The sequence below is a fragment of the Arvicola amphibius genome, chromosome 6, assembly GCF_903992535.2.
Source record: "Arvicola amphibius chromosome 6, mArvAmp1.2, whole genome shotgun sequence".
Classification (NCBI taxonomy): Eukaryota; Metazoa; Chordata; class Mammalia; order Rodentia; family Cricetidae; genus Arvicola; species Arvicola amphibius.
In genome coordinates, this window is record NC_052052.2 from 110,912,522 (window position 1) to 110,927,612 (window position 15,091).

Here is a 15,091-nt window from a genome sequence, read left to right on the forward strand (position 1 = left end):
GTAACAGCAAAATTGATTTAAGATAAAAAAAGGAGTAAAAGCAGATCAGCATCTTCTCATTAAACTCTTGCAACACGTAAGTTTGGAAACTTCCCAGCGTAGCAGGAGGAACGCAGTGTGAAGGCTTGGAAGTGTGGACGTTGACATCCAAGGGCTGGTAAGCACCCGGACCATGGTCACAGTTGCGTGGCTTCCCCTGGGACACGTCAAATGGAAAATGGGGGCGTGTATGACTGCTGTCGTGAGGGATTCCCTAGACCTAGCACACAGTAGGCCTTATTATCATTACTGCTCCTATCTGAGGTACAGATTTAAATCCTGTGGTGCCAAATCCTGAAATAAGACCACAGCCACAATTCGACTACAAGAGAAAAAAAAAAAAAGGGACTGGGTGTGGTGCACACCTTTAACCCCCAGCACTTAGGAGGCTGATGCCACGCATCTCTGTCTATGAGTTCATGGCCAGTCTGGTCTATATGGTGAGACCACATCTCAAAAACTAAAACGAAATAAAAATTAAAAAGTTGGCTCAAAGTATGTATGCCCATGCCAATTATCAATGAAATTACTCCTATTTTTCCTCCCTTAAAGAATGTACGACTTTACAAGCTCCTGAAAATCACTAACAGGGAAAACATGAAGCAGGTCACTCCGTGAAAGGCGGAGACAGAAACGGGAGCATACCATTCTTAGCCAGCTCTTCCAGCAGTCCATTCCACTCCTTCCGGAAGAGGTTGGCTCCTGTGAGACTTCCGTCCCCGCCGATCACGCATAGGTTGGTGATGCCCAAACGCACCAAGTTACAGGCAGCTTTCAGGCGCCCTTCCCGGCTGCGAAAGGCCTGGCAACGGGCACTGCCGATGATCGTCCCACCCTGGAGAGGACATAAATCACGGGCTCACTGACAGGAAGCCCGACGGATTGGCACAGGAATGGATCGACTATTTATGTGGAATGTTCTACATGTTTTCCTCATTTTCATCTCTTCAATCAGTCTACTATCAAAGTCCGAGTGCCCCACTGGGAATCCATGAAGAAAGGCGCTAGCCTGGTGCCCATGAAAGAGCAAATGTCTACAGAGTCACCGCAGCCTCCCAGCTTGTTTGAGTCAAAGCAGTCCCAACAGGAGATGATCGGGTACACACTAAGGGAAAGATGTGTCAGCACTTCACGGGCCATCAGTCATTCTCTGAAGAGCAAACCTGTCCCGCCTCAGTGACCTGGTTCCCCTGTGTGTCAGATCAACGAACCAAAGAATTATGAAAGGTGTGCAGCTTCCATGATTGCAGGTAAAGCTATAGACCTGGAGTGGCTGCCCCTACGAGGGTCAGGACTATATCCAGAGTGAGAATGAACCTGTGCCTCTCAGCAAACCTGCCATTCACAACCACGAGTGCATTTCCTTGTTTGCTATCTCTACTGCAACAGCAAAGTGAGACTGTTCTGTGTTGGTAACGAGCTAATGTCTGGGACGCATTACTTGCCTAATCATGAATGGGTCAAACGTCCTTCACTCTCTTTCCAGGCACGCAGCAAAGCTAAGAACTTCCCAAGTGCAATCTCAGTCTTCGACAGTTGTTGAAGTGCACACCCCCGAGCACCTTCAGGGTGATTTTGCCAATTTTACTTATACTTAAAAAAAGTACTCAAGCCGGGCATCGTGGCTCTCACCTTTAGTCCTAGCACTCGGGAGAGAGGCACGTGGGGACCCCTGTGAGTTCCTGGGCAGCCTAGTCTACAGAGCGAGTTCCAGGACAGCCAGGGCTACACAGATAAACCCTGTCGTGAGAAATAAAAAAAGACTCAAGATGAGTCAGAGATTAATTAATACTTAGGTTTTAGAAGCTCAAGTCACATATAAAGAGCTTTTTATAGTCTTTTCTTTCTACATCGTCTCTTTTTCTCAACTAATTTGAACCCTTTCTTAAGTCAAAATGTTTCAGGAGTATATGAGACATCCTGGACACATTTCTTTTAAATTCAAAGCAAGCAACTGTTTTGCCTGAAGCAGCAATTACTTCTTCCTTGTGCACAGCACAGAAATTAGCTGTGTCTGCTTCAAGCTAGAGCAGGGATGAAGTGTCCCTGTTAAATCCACAACTCTAGGGGCTGCCAGGCAGAATCGTTCCCCAGCTTTATTTCACTCAGTGCCAAGAGATATGTAAAAATCCACTGGGCACAGAGATCTGCCAAAAGGACATAGCACCAGCAAACCGAAGTAACCTCTACATTCCTCTGCTCAAAAAAGAAAAAAGAAAAAGAAAAAAAAAAAGAAAGAAAAGAAAATTCCAGAAGTAACACAATGAACAGTAGTTGAGGCTGAGACCTATAAGCTTGTATTACAAGGATACTTCCTGAGTTAAGGTGATGCTGATGTTTTTAAGACTTAATAAAAGGGCCTGGGAGATGACTCAGTGGTTAAGACTATTGCTGTATAATCATGCGGACCAGAGTTCAGATTCCAGCTCCCATGTAACATGCTAGGTATTCTACAAATGGCTGTGACTCCAGCTCCAAGAGATCCAACATCCTTTACTGGCATTCCTGTGCACAGTTGCACAGACAAGCACACATACCCACATGAAATAAATAATAATGAAATGACCCATATTGTAGATTGAATGTGATGTAGATCCCACAGGCAGCCGTGTCTGAATCCTCGGTCCTCAAGTAGTAATGCTACTGTTTGGGAAGAACTGTGGCTGTTTTGACACTGGCTGAAGTCCAAGTGGGTTGCTGGGGTGATCTTCGAAGGTGATAACTACCTCAGCTTCTGGCCCCAGCTCTTTGCTTCTGATCTGCCAAGGTGTGAGAAGCCATGCAAGAATCTGCCTCTGCTACAAGCTCGGTCATGAGCCGCCTGCCACCATGGGCTGCACTGCTTAGCCCCTCAACCACCTTGCTCTCCTGATATGAAGGACTATGTCCTCTGAATCATGAACCAAATAAGTCCTCCCTCAAGTCCCTTCAGTCAGATATTTGTCACAGAGACAAGAAAAAGAAGGAACACAGTAAGCAATGGGTGTTTTTTTTATCCTTTTATGACTTTATTGCTTATAATTGGCTAGCTAATAGTAATTACATACTAATATAATAGTTTATTAGTTTATAATTAGCTAGCTGGAATGGGAACTCACTTTAGAACTTACTGAAGCTTAATCATAAAATGTTTCAAACTAAAAGGGTGACATTAATACAGAGAAATAAAGAGCAACATGGTACCTACCACTTGTAGAATGCTGGAGACACTCTCCCAGTTGGCTTCCACAATATTGGAGCCTCCATCCACCATGCCTTGGTAACCCTGGATGTGAAAAGATAAACATCTACTGAAAAGGATGCTGGACTTCACATTAATTTACATAGACCCACAACGTATACAAAACAGAAAGACAAGTGGCAATGAGCCTAGCTTTCAAGGTGACTGTTAGGAGACAGTGCAATGCAAGTGTTGCCTAAAAGTAGTAAACCGTGGTTAAAAAACAGATAAAGAAACAAAACTCCCCCTAGAAAATTCGCTTCTATGAGCCTGGAAGCCGGGTGCATGATGGGTCCATGTGTTAGATCCTAGTCTGCATTGTGAAGAAATGGATTCTTCCTAGAGTGCCAGGGTCTTCATTCACATTCACATGCTTCTGAGCCAGAAAGAAAACAGTGAAAGGTACAGCCAGAATGACAGCCATAACTCAGGAGCAGTCTCAAAAGACCAGGACACAGCATTGTCCCCACTGAAGGACTTTGACAATGGAACATGAGGACCCGCCAAGTTCCCACGCAAAGAGCCCTTGCAGCAAAGTCTGGCATTCAATGGTAGGGTAAAATAAGAGACCCATGGAGAGAAGGTGGCTACAGCTTGAACACCAAAGAGGACCAGCTGGAGGTCAAAAAAAAAAATCCTGAGTGGACAGCCTTGTCTTGTTCCTGATTTTAGTGGGATTGCTTTCAGTTTCTCCATTTAATTTGATGTTGGCTATAGGCTTGCTGTAAATTGCCTTTATTGTGTTTAGGTATGTTCCCTGGTATCCCTGATCTCTCCAAGAGTCTTAACACGAAGGGATGTTGGATTTTGTTAAAGGCCTTTTCCCGCATCTAATGAGATGATCGTGTATGTGCGGTGTGGTGGTGGTGGTGTGTGTGTGTTTCAGTTTATTTATACGGTGGGTTACATTGGCTGAGTTTCATATATTGGACCATCTCTGAATCTATGGGATGAAGTCTACTTGATCATGGTAGGAGATTTTTTTTTTAATGTACTCTTGGATTTGGTTTGCAAGAGTTTTTGCGTCTATGTTCATAGGGAAATGGGTCTGTGATTCTCCTTCTTTGTTAAATCTTTGTGTGGTTTGAGTATCGGGGTAACCGCGGCCTGATAAATTGAATTTGGTGATTTTCTTCTAGAACAGCTGGAGTCGAAAAGCATCCTGAGATTGTCTCAGAGCTGGGTTCAGGTAAACCTTTTGTATCACCACTGTCCACAGTATTCCTGCAGCGCCCACACGCACAGAACTGCTCCTCACACAGACACTACAGGCCATTTTCCTACTTAATCATGCCACACGGTGAAAAGGAATGTTTCCTTTCCTCTTAGGCTTTTCATTTAAACATTGGGTTTTGTTTGTTTGTTTGTTTGTTTGTTTGTTGACACAAAGTCTCACACAGCCCAGATTGGCCTGGAATTTACTGTGCAGCTGAGGATGGTCTTGAACTTCTGATGCTTCGGCCTTTAGCTCCCAAGTACTGGGGTTACAGGTGTGCACTGCACGTACACACCCAGTCTTATTTGGTGCTGTGAATTGAATTCAGGGCTTCTTACGTGCTAGGCAAGCAATCCACCAACTATTCTACATACAAGTCCTAAATACTGATTTGATACTTTAAAATGTGTTGGTTGGTTTGCTTTTTACAAAGAATTTTGCTAATTAGACAAGGGAAAATGCTCTACAAGCCTTAACACATTTAAAGGTGCTTGCAATAATAATTTAAATATTTTCATAGTCTTGATATGTATGGTGAAGGGAGCAATCAGAAACCCGAGAGGAGAATGATTCAACTACTCTTGCATTGAAAGCTTCACTCCACTGTACGCGTGCTAACTTGCTGAGAAGTGACTCATCCTTTAGTTTGCAGAGTCACTGTGCTCACATCACATCAGAAAAATCACCTGCAGCCTGGAGCTGCTTTTACTCAAAAGAAGCGATTGCCAATTAGGAGACCTAATTTTACCCTAATTTATTATCGTGTAGAAAGTGAGGTCATTTTTTTCTTACTGGGAAAAACACTTATCCTCGTGTCGCCAAACCACTTTCTAAAATTCCATTTTGTACTCTGCCTTCAAAGCCAGTTTCATGACTCCCCTAAGAAAAGCAAACCATCGAGCCTTTCAAAATCATACCAAGTTCTTAACCAAAGAAGCCACTCTACCAGCTTTGTTTACTCTACTTCAGAGGATGACCCTAAAGAGACCATCATCCACCAGAATTTCTCTTATCACATCATTCATTGCCATGACAACACGGGTCACGCACAGGCTCTGATTTATACCGAACAGCACTTGACTGGTCATCAGAGACCCCCAACTGATTCTGAAGAAATGCACTGCTTTATTTAGGGGACCTTGTGGCCACTATGCTTAGCCACGTGTTGACTCCACCATAAACAAAGACCCAGCCCACTCACTCCAAGTAATCAAATTATTTTTTCAAAATTAAAGGGCCAGGCGGATCTCTGAGTTCGAGGCCGGCCTGGTCTACAAGAGCTAGTTCCAGGACAGGCTCTAGAAACTACAGGGAAACCCTGTCTCGAAAAACAAAATAAATAAATAAATAAATAAATAAATAAATACATCAGGCCTTTTCCTTTCTTAGTCTTGTTGGATGGATCTATGGTCAGTTAAAGTGGTATATTATTTGTGTTTTAATAAATAAAGCTTGCCTGAAGATCAGAGGGCAAAGCAGCCATACTAATCAGCCGTACAGGCCAGGGAGTGGTGGCACACACCTTTAAATCCCAGGACTCAGCAGACAGGGGTCCAGGGATCTCTGTAAATTCAAAGCTACTCTGAGCTACACAAAATCAATCCAGAAACAGATCCAGGTGGTGGTGGTTCACACCTTTAATCCCAGTGTTTGGGAGTCACACACTTTTAATCCCAGCACTAGAGAAGTGGAGACAGGAGCAGTATGGTTGGGCAGGGAGAGGAATATAAAGGGGAAGAGACAAGAATTCACTGGATTGTGAAGTCTGAGGAGTTGTGAAGACAGAATCTCGTCCTTTTAGTTTAAAGATTTGGTAGAAGCAAAAAGTCTAGTGGTTGGCGGCTTTGCTTTCCTGATCTTCAACTTGAACCCCAATTTCATGTCTCTGGGTTTTGATTATTCATGCGACAGTAGGTTTTTTTGTTACCTGACAAATTCACCTGTCTCAATGTGAATTTCTGAATTTTTCTGCTACAAAAAATGCTTGAGGGCAGGAATGTTGAGTCTCTGACTAGCTATCTGATTTTTATATTCATATATTTATATTAGTCAAAACCATTAGTCAAAACTAGTTGCTCAAAAGAGGGGGGGCACAAAAGTTCCCTAAGTCCATGCTTTTCTTTTTCTTTTTATGGTTTGAGACAGGGTCTCTCTTGCAGCCTTGGTTGTCCTGAAACTGTAAACCAGACTAGCCTCGAACTCACAGAGATTCACCTGCCTCTGCCTCCCAAGTGCTGGAATTAAAGGCCGTATCACCACAGCCCAGCATTTTTCTTTATTTTTAAGATTTTGTTCTGTGTGTGGTGGGTGGGTGTAGGTACTCTTAGAAGCCAGAAGAGAGCATCAGATACCCTGCAGCTGGTGTTAAACACAATTGTGAACCTACTGAAATCATGCACTTACAAGTAAGTAATGGTCATTTTCTCTAGTCTCACTCTGGAGCCCAGACATCGGGATCCTCCTACTTCAGCTTCCTGACTTCAGATTCATGGGAATCCTCCTCTTTCAGATTCTGAACCGATGGAATTACGGGCATGAGTCACCATGCCAGGGTTACCAGTGATTTTTGAAATTCGGGACCTTGGCTTAATTTTGCACGCAGGAAAGGTCCACACAGAATCTGAGACTGTGGAGTCTTTCGTTCCCGGGCCAGGAGGACTGTGATCACCTCTCTGCCAAGGCTCTGAACTGAAGTAAAGAACTTCGCAGTCAGCCCATTAAAAAATGTTCTCAGTGGCTTAATTACTTCACGGAAAATTCCTACAGAGAAAGGAGCCATAGAACTTGTCCTTGGTAAGGCTGGGTCAGCTCTAAAATAGGTTAGAACATGGCAAGCCATTATGTAGTCCTGTACTTGGAGCATGAGCAAACAAACCGCTAATACACTGACTTGATTTATTTGGTCCTCTGGCATCATTGGATTTCCTTAGGCCAAAGCTAACAGTGCTCAATTTCGGGAATGTTATCAACCTAACAGCCACAGCAGGAAGGAGGCAGGTCATCCTTCCTCCAGGATAGCAGTCATATTTACATGGGGTGATTATGACGTCCTCAGTGGGCACTCACTCAGCCTCACTGTGACTACCACGGTGACCGTGGAGATGGCAACAATGGGCAGAGAAAGTCCATCCTCTTTTGCAATTTGACAATGCTGTGTGTTTGGACTGTCTGAAACTGTCAAAACAATGAGATGGCTGAGGGGATTATCAGGTCAGAAATGACATATAAATTTAGTGTAAGACCTAGCATGGTTTTGGCACTTATTAAAAAAATGGTACGCACACCTGCAGCTATTATCATTACCAAGACATATCCTGGCCAGTGTTCCAGGGAAAAGGGCAGGAACTCATCATATGGATTGGCCTTTTATAAGTCCGTGCAAGTCAACCAGAGCTCTTAAGAGTCATGCATGTAGGTACGAAGGCTGGGCCTGGCAGAGTGTACTGGTGAACAGCCTACAGGAGACAGCGTGTGCTGATGCAATACAGTTCCGCCTTCAAGTGCCACTGCTAGTAATTTTAGGCAGATATAATGGCTAACTAGTTTGGGTATTAAGGAAGTTCGAATGCACACAAATGATTATCTTAGAAATCCTTGTGAGATGCTTGAATGAGATGTAGATAGCATGGCTTGAATGTTGAGACACTGGTGGGGGATGTGGAAGTCAGCATCAGAACACAAGGAGTAGCATTTGATGACAGCGATGAACAACCAAGAGATGATCCAAAAAGTCAGCACTGATATTGTGACCTGTTTTCTAATCAAGGAATCTTACCAGCTGGCATTGCCCATGCATTTCAAGAGCATAAGCACTACCCAGATTACAGCAGGAGACAAGTGCTCACCCTTCAGAATAAAAAGAGCAGAGGCTAGACAAGGGTTTCACAGATTTTTTTTCTGTCATAGCTCAGCATCTCTCGCTTTAAACACCAAAAGTTGGGAGTGCATTCTTTTGGGGGAACAAGAGGAATTGCTCTTCTAGTCGAGGAAAAGTGGGGAGGAATGTCTATCAGGAATCCACTAGTTAGCATACAACCTTCTTTCCTTTCATTTCTTTTTCATTTTATTTTATTTATTTATTTTTATTTTGGGGACAGTCTCCTGCAGCCTAGAATAGCCTGGAACTTCGAAGATGCCCTTAGTCTCCTGTTCTTCCTGCCTCTATGTCTTGAGTGCTGGAGTCACAGGAACTCTTTTGAGTTTGCTGGGCTGGAGATCAAAGGCAAAGTTCCCTGCACTCAGCCATCTGTGCGGCATTCCAACCCCAAACCGCCTATATGTGCATATTAAGTCAGGCTATAGTACTCAGGGCCTGAAACAAGAGAAGCCAAAGTGACAGGCTAATCATTCACATTCAAGAAGAAAAGTCAGTCTGGTGAAACCAGAAATAGACACGTCAACTGGACGTGACAAGGACAGCAGAGACCCTCCAGGCTCTGGAGCCACAGAGAAGGTGACAAAGGAACCATTTGGGTAGATCTGTGAGGACATGGCTCTCCTCTTTCTTATTTCTTTACATCTAACACATTTTCAATTGAAATCGAAATCTAGAATAGCACGATTAGCCGCTAAAACGGTAAGAATTCTCCAGGCATTTGTTCCCATATAGGCTGAGAGATGAGCTCGGACGGCATGTATAAATGGCTGCCCATGTATACTATCAAACTGTTAAATCCTTCATTTAAAGGCAAAAGACATTTAGGGGGCATTTTTGTAAACATCTCTAGGAACTGTTCTTTCAAAATCTGCAGGAACCTTTGACAATAGGCTAGTAAACCTACACAGTATAAACTAAAGGCAATGAAATGCCTGTCTTCTTCAGCTATGATGCTCCCAGATTAATTTTGCTTTTTCCTATCCTGGGTTGGATCCACCTAATCCAGGGAAGCCTGCTCAGGATGTGGTCTTTCCTGTATTTATTAGTCTTGTCTTATCACTACTGAGAAGCTATGGCTTTTTGTGGACTCTTAAAGAAAGAACCCAGCTTAATAGCAATTAAAACAAACAGGAGAGAAAGAAAGTAAGGAATGATCAGCTCATTACATAGGAAAAAAACTGGGTGAACCCACCAACCCCTTCCATCTCTCCTGGAATGGAGCCCAAGGGCTCCACATGCATCACACGTAGGCCTGACCCAGATCTACAGGCCTGCGAGTAGCAGCTAGACAAAATAGTTCAGCCCAAGCAGGTGCCAGGCTTTTGCCAGAAACACCAGAGTTTTCAGGTTCATACATTTTCAGAAGGAATGGGGGAAGGAGGAAAGAAGCTCAGGAGGATGAGGATGAAGATGAAGAGCAGAGTAGGAGAAGGGAGGAGGAACAAAGGAGGAGAGGAAAGGAGGGGGAAGGAGAACCCATGATTTAATGAATACTAATCCGTTTAACTGTTCTAATCTGCTGGTAACATTGAAAGCTCTAGGCAAACTGAGAAACTGGAGTATACATGAACAAACGTGTTGGGATGAATCACTAAATGATGCTTAAAAACACAATACCGGGAACCTTTTAAATTTGAATCCAATTGGTTGAGAATCGCAGTCCCTAATGAGAGGGACTGTGCCTCCAGGCAACAGTGCCACCTGGAGACAATCCTGACTGGCATGTTCAAGGGGAGGAGGTGCTTCTGGCATCCAGTGGGTAGAGGCAGGATGCTTCCTAAAACTGTAATGCACGGGATTCCCATTCCCCATCCCTGATATCCCATCCCAAACAGCACAGGGCTGGTGATAGTGAGCCTAAAAAAGAAACCCAACTATTAGGCAACTCAGGATTCCCAGAAGGTCACAGAGTGCACCAGTTCAGTCACATGCCTCAGTTCTGTGCCTGGCCACAACCCATGGGGTCAAAGGTGAGCATGTCTTCTTGTCCTACAACCAGCCAGCAAATAGCCCCTTTGGGGATAGTACTCAAAATTCTTCCATCTTCCACATTTTCTACAGAAAATTTCTGTTTTCTTCCTTTCCTTCCTCTTTTTTCCCCTTGTCCACCCCCATTCTTTTTCTTTTAGGGGTTTTGAGGCAAGATCTTATGTAGCCTAGGCTGGCCTGGAATGCACTAGGTAATCAAGGATGGATGACTCTGAACTCCTAAAGCTTTCCTGCCTCCATCATTCCCAACACAAATAAATACTCCCTTGGTTCAAATAAGGACATGGGATCAAAGGGTTATTCTTTCATTTCCAGCCACTGAGCTGCTTGTGAAATTCCACAATCCCTCACCTAACCCCTGGAAGAGAATTCTAAAGGTTTGCATTTTCAAGGCCTTGTGACTGTGATGTAAATGTGACCTGAGGCAACCAGGAGCTCGGTGGAGGCCATCCTGTAGGCGACGCTGTCTGTACAGAAAGGTAGAGCCCCTCACACCAGGTAGAATGAGCCAGGATTATACTCAGCCTCCTTCTAGGACACCAGGGCTTTGCTGTCAAGCAAGTGACGCCGTAGGTTACAGATTTTCTGATCTTTTGGATTTTAAAATTACAGAAGCAAAAGTTTTACATCTATAGAGATGATAACACTCCCAATTGATTTAACTTCAGTAGTACTTACTGTTGCTGAAAAAGGAATCTTACACATATTCCAAGTCCTACAGCATCATTGACCCCTCTCTCTCATACTGAGGCTTCCAGCTCCTTAGACTGAACATCTATTCATTTCCTCCAACTCAACAGAGGAAGGGAGCCTATGAGTGAGTCAGTCTAATAAATCCTGTCTTATGATTACATATTGTTGGTTCTGTTTCTCTAGAGAGCTCTAAAAACAACAGTGTGGAGAATAAATCTGGTTAACCTCAAAAGAAAGATCAAAAGCCTTTCACTCTAGGTCTATAAGAAGATCTCCCTATCAGTTGTTTAATTTTTAAATGTGCAGAGTCTGGTAGACACAGGTCTGGAGCTAGCTAATATCACAAGACAGGAAGAACGAGGAAGAACAAAGTACAGACACGCAAGACACGGCAATTGCATACACGGAGCATCTGAACAAGCACTATGGGTTGACCAGTTTCTAGCACAGGTTAAAGCACAGTCAACATGTCTTCCCCAATTAAATTCTAGTCTCTTCCCCAGTGAACAATAATCAAGAAAGAGTTGGCTCTTCATGGAACAGTGGGTTTCTCAACATTGTTTGGTCTGACACGTGGGACCAATTGATTCTTCAAGGACTGCCTTGTCTGGTTTAAAAGGTGTTAAGGCAGGATTCTACCATCTGGATGACAGGAACAATCCTCCCTCCCTCTAACAATGAAAATCATCAAAAATGTCATCAAGCAATGGCAAATGTCTTGGATCTAAGTCACCCCCAATTAGACTTGGGAGTCACAGGACTGAGCTCTTTCTGGCCCTACAAAGGACACAGAGAATATCAACCGTTTGGGGAAGAATTCAGTTTGACTATGAAATAACAGAAATAGCTTCCGTCCTAACCTCAAACACCCTCAGAGCTACCGGTCAGGTCAAAGAGACTCGTGGGGAACTTTCTCCTTTCTAAGGTGCTTATACAGCAATAGCAGAAGACATAGCCCCGTGGCCTTTGTGAAAATCACGTAGGCTCCTTGAGAGATGGTTCTGTAGACTCTAAGTCGCTAGCAAATGTGAAACCACTGCTAATTTTAACAGGAAACCTCATCTGGCACTGCTCCAACCCCAAAGAGCTCATGAAAACCACACTTGCTAATTAGAAACTGCTCTCAGGCCAGCACGCCGTTCTCTCTCAAGGCTCAAGACAAGAGAGAGAGGTTGGAGAAAGGGGGAGAGAATCCGCCTCATGTTCACATGCAAGTTCTGAAACAGAAGCAGAAGGAACAACACAAAGGTCCAGGTGAAATATGGTCACGGCCCTGGAAGCCCAGTGGCCGAATGGATAAGTCGATGGCCTCCCTTCAGAGACCCTGACACACAAATGCAAACACTCAGGGGAGGAGGAAGAGGAGAAAGAGGACTCCTGCTCTGCATGGCATGGATCCTAATCTGTGTTTACACCTCACGGAGCAGAACAAGGGATGGCAGTAGTCAGGACCAGAGACCGGGCCTGGAAATTCACAAGGAGAATTTGACCTTCACACGCTCCAACAGTAAATGTTAAAATGGTCAGAATGGACTAAGGGTTAGAACCATTGTTTTCAATCTCCCCAAGTGTAATGAACAAATATCACACAGCCACAAACTTTGAAAATCAAATTAAAACCCAAGGGATGAGCAAAGGAATACAAGTGCCACAATTTCACAAAAGGGAGGATGTTTTAGTAGACACCAGTGTGGTAGTTTGAAGGTATTGGCCCTCATAACTTCTTAGGGAGTTGCCCTTTGAGGAGGTGTGGCCTTGTTAAAGGAAGTGTGTCACTATGCGGATAGTCTTTGAGTGCTCAAGATGCTGCCCAGTGTCACCGTCCACTTCCTGTTGCCTGCATATCAAGATATAGGAAGCACCACGCCTGTCTGCGTGCTGCTATGCTCCCTGTCGTGAAAATGTACTGAACTCCTGAATATGGAGCCACCCTAATTAGATGTTTGTCCTTCATAAGAGTTGCCATGGTCATGGCATCTCTTCACAGAGATAGAAACCCTAACTAAGACAACCAGCTGTCTGCAGAGATAAGAAGTTACCACCTATGGAGCAGGTGAGGCTGAGGGTTAAGGTTGGAGGATTTTCAGAAACTGTTACATCAGCCAGAGGTATCTATCACAGTGGCCATGGCTTTTTAGGGGACTGATGCCATTATCTACAGGCCAAAGTACTGACCCAAAACACAGAATTTTAAATAGCAATGTAGACATGGAACTAGTTTTTAAGGGATGGGGAAAAACCGAAATAGGCCAGTGACATAGGACTCTTACACACCATTTGATGTGAAAGTTACCCCGAACCCCCAGCCTCTAAGGCAACCCCCCTGTCTCTGTCTCTAACCACGTCATTGGACTAGTGGGAATCCAGGTGCACGTGACCACAGTGGCTTCTACAAGGCTTCTGTAGATGCACAGCTGGGTCTTGTTGCTTCTAGGGCAAGCTCTACCTGACGGAGCCATCTCCTCAGGCCTGAAATGGTCATCTAGGAAGCCATTCTTTTCCACATTTAGCTACATTTTGCAAATTTAAAAACAAAATGACTTTCCTTATACTTTTGGAAATTAAGTGACTCAGTATATGGTGATTCCTTCTTCACATACTACATATTTCCTAAGCTGCCAGGACCTCAACACGGGAGACAATAAGCAGTTTCAGTTTAGCTGTTGCTTAGTTTTAGTACAAGTTCGTGCAGGAGATGATGGATTTCATTATGGCATTTTCATACACATTTCTCCCCATTCATTTTCCTCCTATCTCCCCCCCTTGCCCCCGCTTACTATCCCACTCCCAACAGCTCCCCTCTGTCCTCAAGTCACAGGCATTGTATCACCTTTTCTCTCCCTTTTCTCCTTTGTATGTTTTCTTCCCACCATGGTCTCCTTTCTAGTTTCACATCGCACGTGCACACACACACATATACATACACACACACACACACACACACACACTAAGATCTCAGATCTGCAGGGCAGCAAACATGCTTGTCTTTCTAAATCTAGTTTATTTTGTTTAACAAGATTTCCATTTCCAGGCAAACTCATGACATTTTTATTTGTGTACTAATAAAATAGATTCTTCACTGTGAAGCCAAGACATGAGCAGACGCTAGGGAGTGGTGTCAGCTTCACATTAAGGTTGGAAAGCTCAAAGCGGCCGTCTTTCCATGTTTCAGACTGTTCTTTGACATTGGTTCACATAGTTAACACATTCAGGATCATTAACCCAGCAATCAAGACCAGGAAGTCGATAACAGCATGACTTTTGTGCTGTCTTATCTCATTTTTCCCAGCACCTCTGGAGCTCAGTCAGGGCAGGCAGAGAGAGGGGGGGGGGGGGACCTGTGAGCCTCAGGGCTATGAAGCCAGTGGGCGGTCCGAATTCCTGAGTCAGAGAAAGCACAAATGGGAAGCAGGCACTGACCTCATATATAAAGTACACTTTGGCCCCCACGTATATTCCCATGCGCACCACAGCACGGACAGCGGCGTTCATACCTGTGGAAGGAACAGGAGCAGTTGTCAATAGAGAGCTTGAAACCAGTTCACCAAGACCTAGGCAAACGGTATAACTGCCTGTGCTGTTTCCTCATGAGACATGGCTAGGAACCACACCTTAAGGATTAGTATTGTGAATAGAAAAAAAAAAGTTGGAAATCAGGGCACCCTGCATACTGGGGTTCATCTAAAGATGAGTTACATTATAAAAGAACCTAGGGTTTTTTTCAGTTCAGAACATCACTCAGAACTTCCTTTTCTGAGTCTAGCTTGAGGCTGAGTAGAGCTTGCAACTCCTTAGCTTCCTGAGTGGATGTGTGTGTGCTCTGCAGTACAGAATGTCTGGCAACTCCAGACAATCACTGAAGGAAACAGAGGGCAGATGTCGCTAGCCAGAGTCAAAGAAGCTAATAGTGAAAGGGGCAATGGGTCTTGCGAAAGTGAATAGTTATTTCATCCCTACCTATCGGTGTGATTAAAAAGTAGGCGATGGTCTTAACCACAAAACAAACCATGGCAATTTTGTTAGAAGTGAAGGTAAAACAAGTCAGTGTACTAGAAAT

General features: G+C 44.1%; 1 protein-coding gene across 1 annotated transcript in view; it reads right to left on the minus strand.

Annotated features, from left to right (window-relative positions):
* Positions 1-15,091, minus strand: part of LOC119816493 (phosphofructokinase, platelet) — a 63,248-nt gene that overhangs the window by 34,734 nt on the left and 13,423 nt on the right. The window contains exons 2-4 of the mRNA XM_038333208.2: positions 14,455-14,528; positions 3,227-3,304; positions 685-874 (exon numbers count right to left, since the gene is read on the minus strand). Coding sequence (XP_038189136.1) covers positions 685-874; positions 3,227-3,304; positions 14,455-14,528 — 342 coding nt within the window. The remainder of the gene's footprint in view (positions 1-684; positions 875-3,226; positions 3,305-14,454; positions 14,529-15,091) is intronic.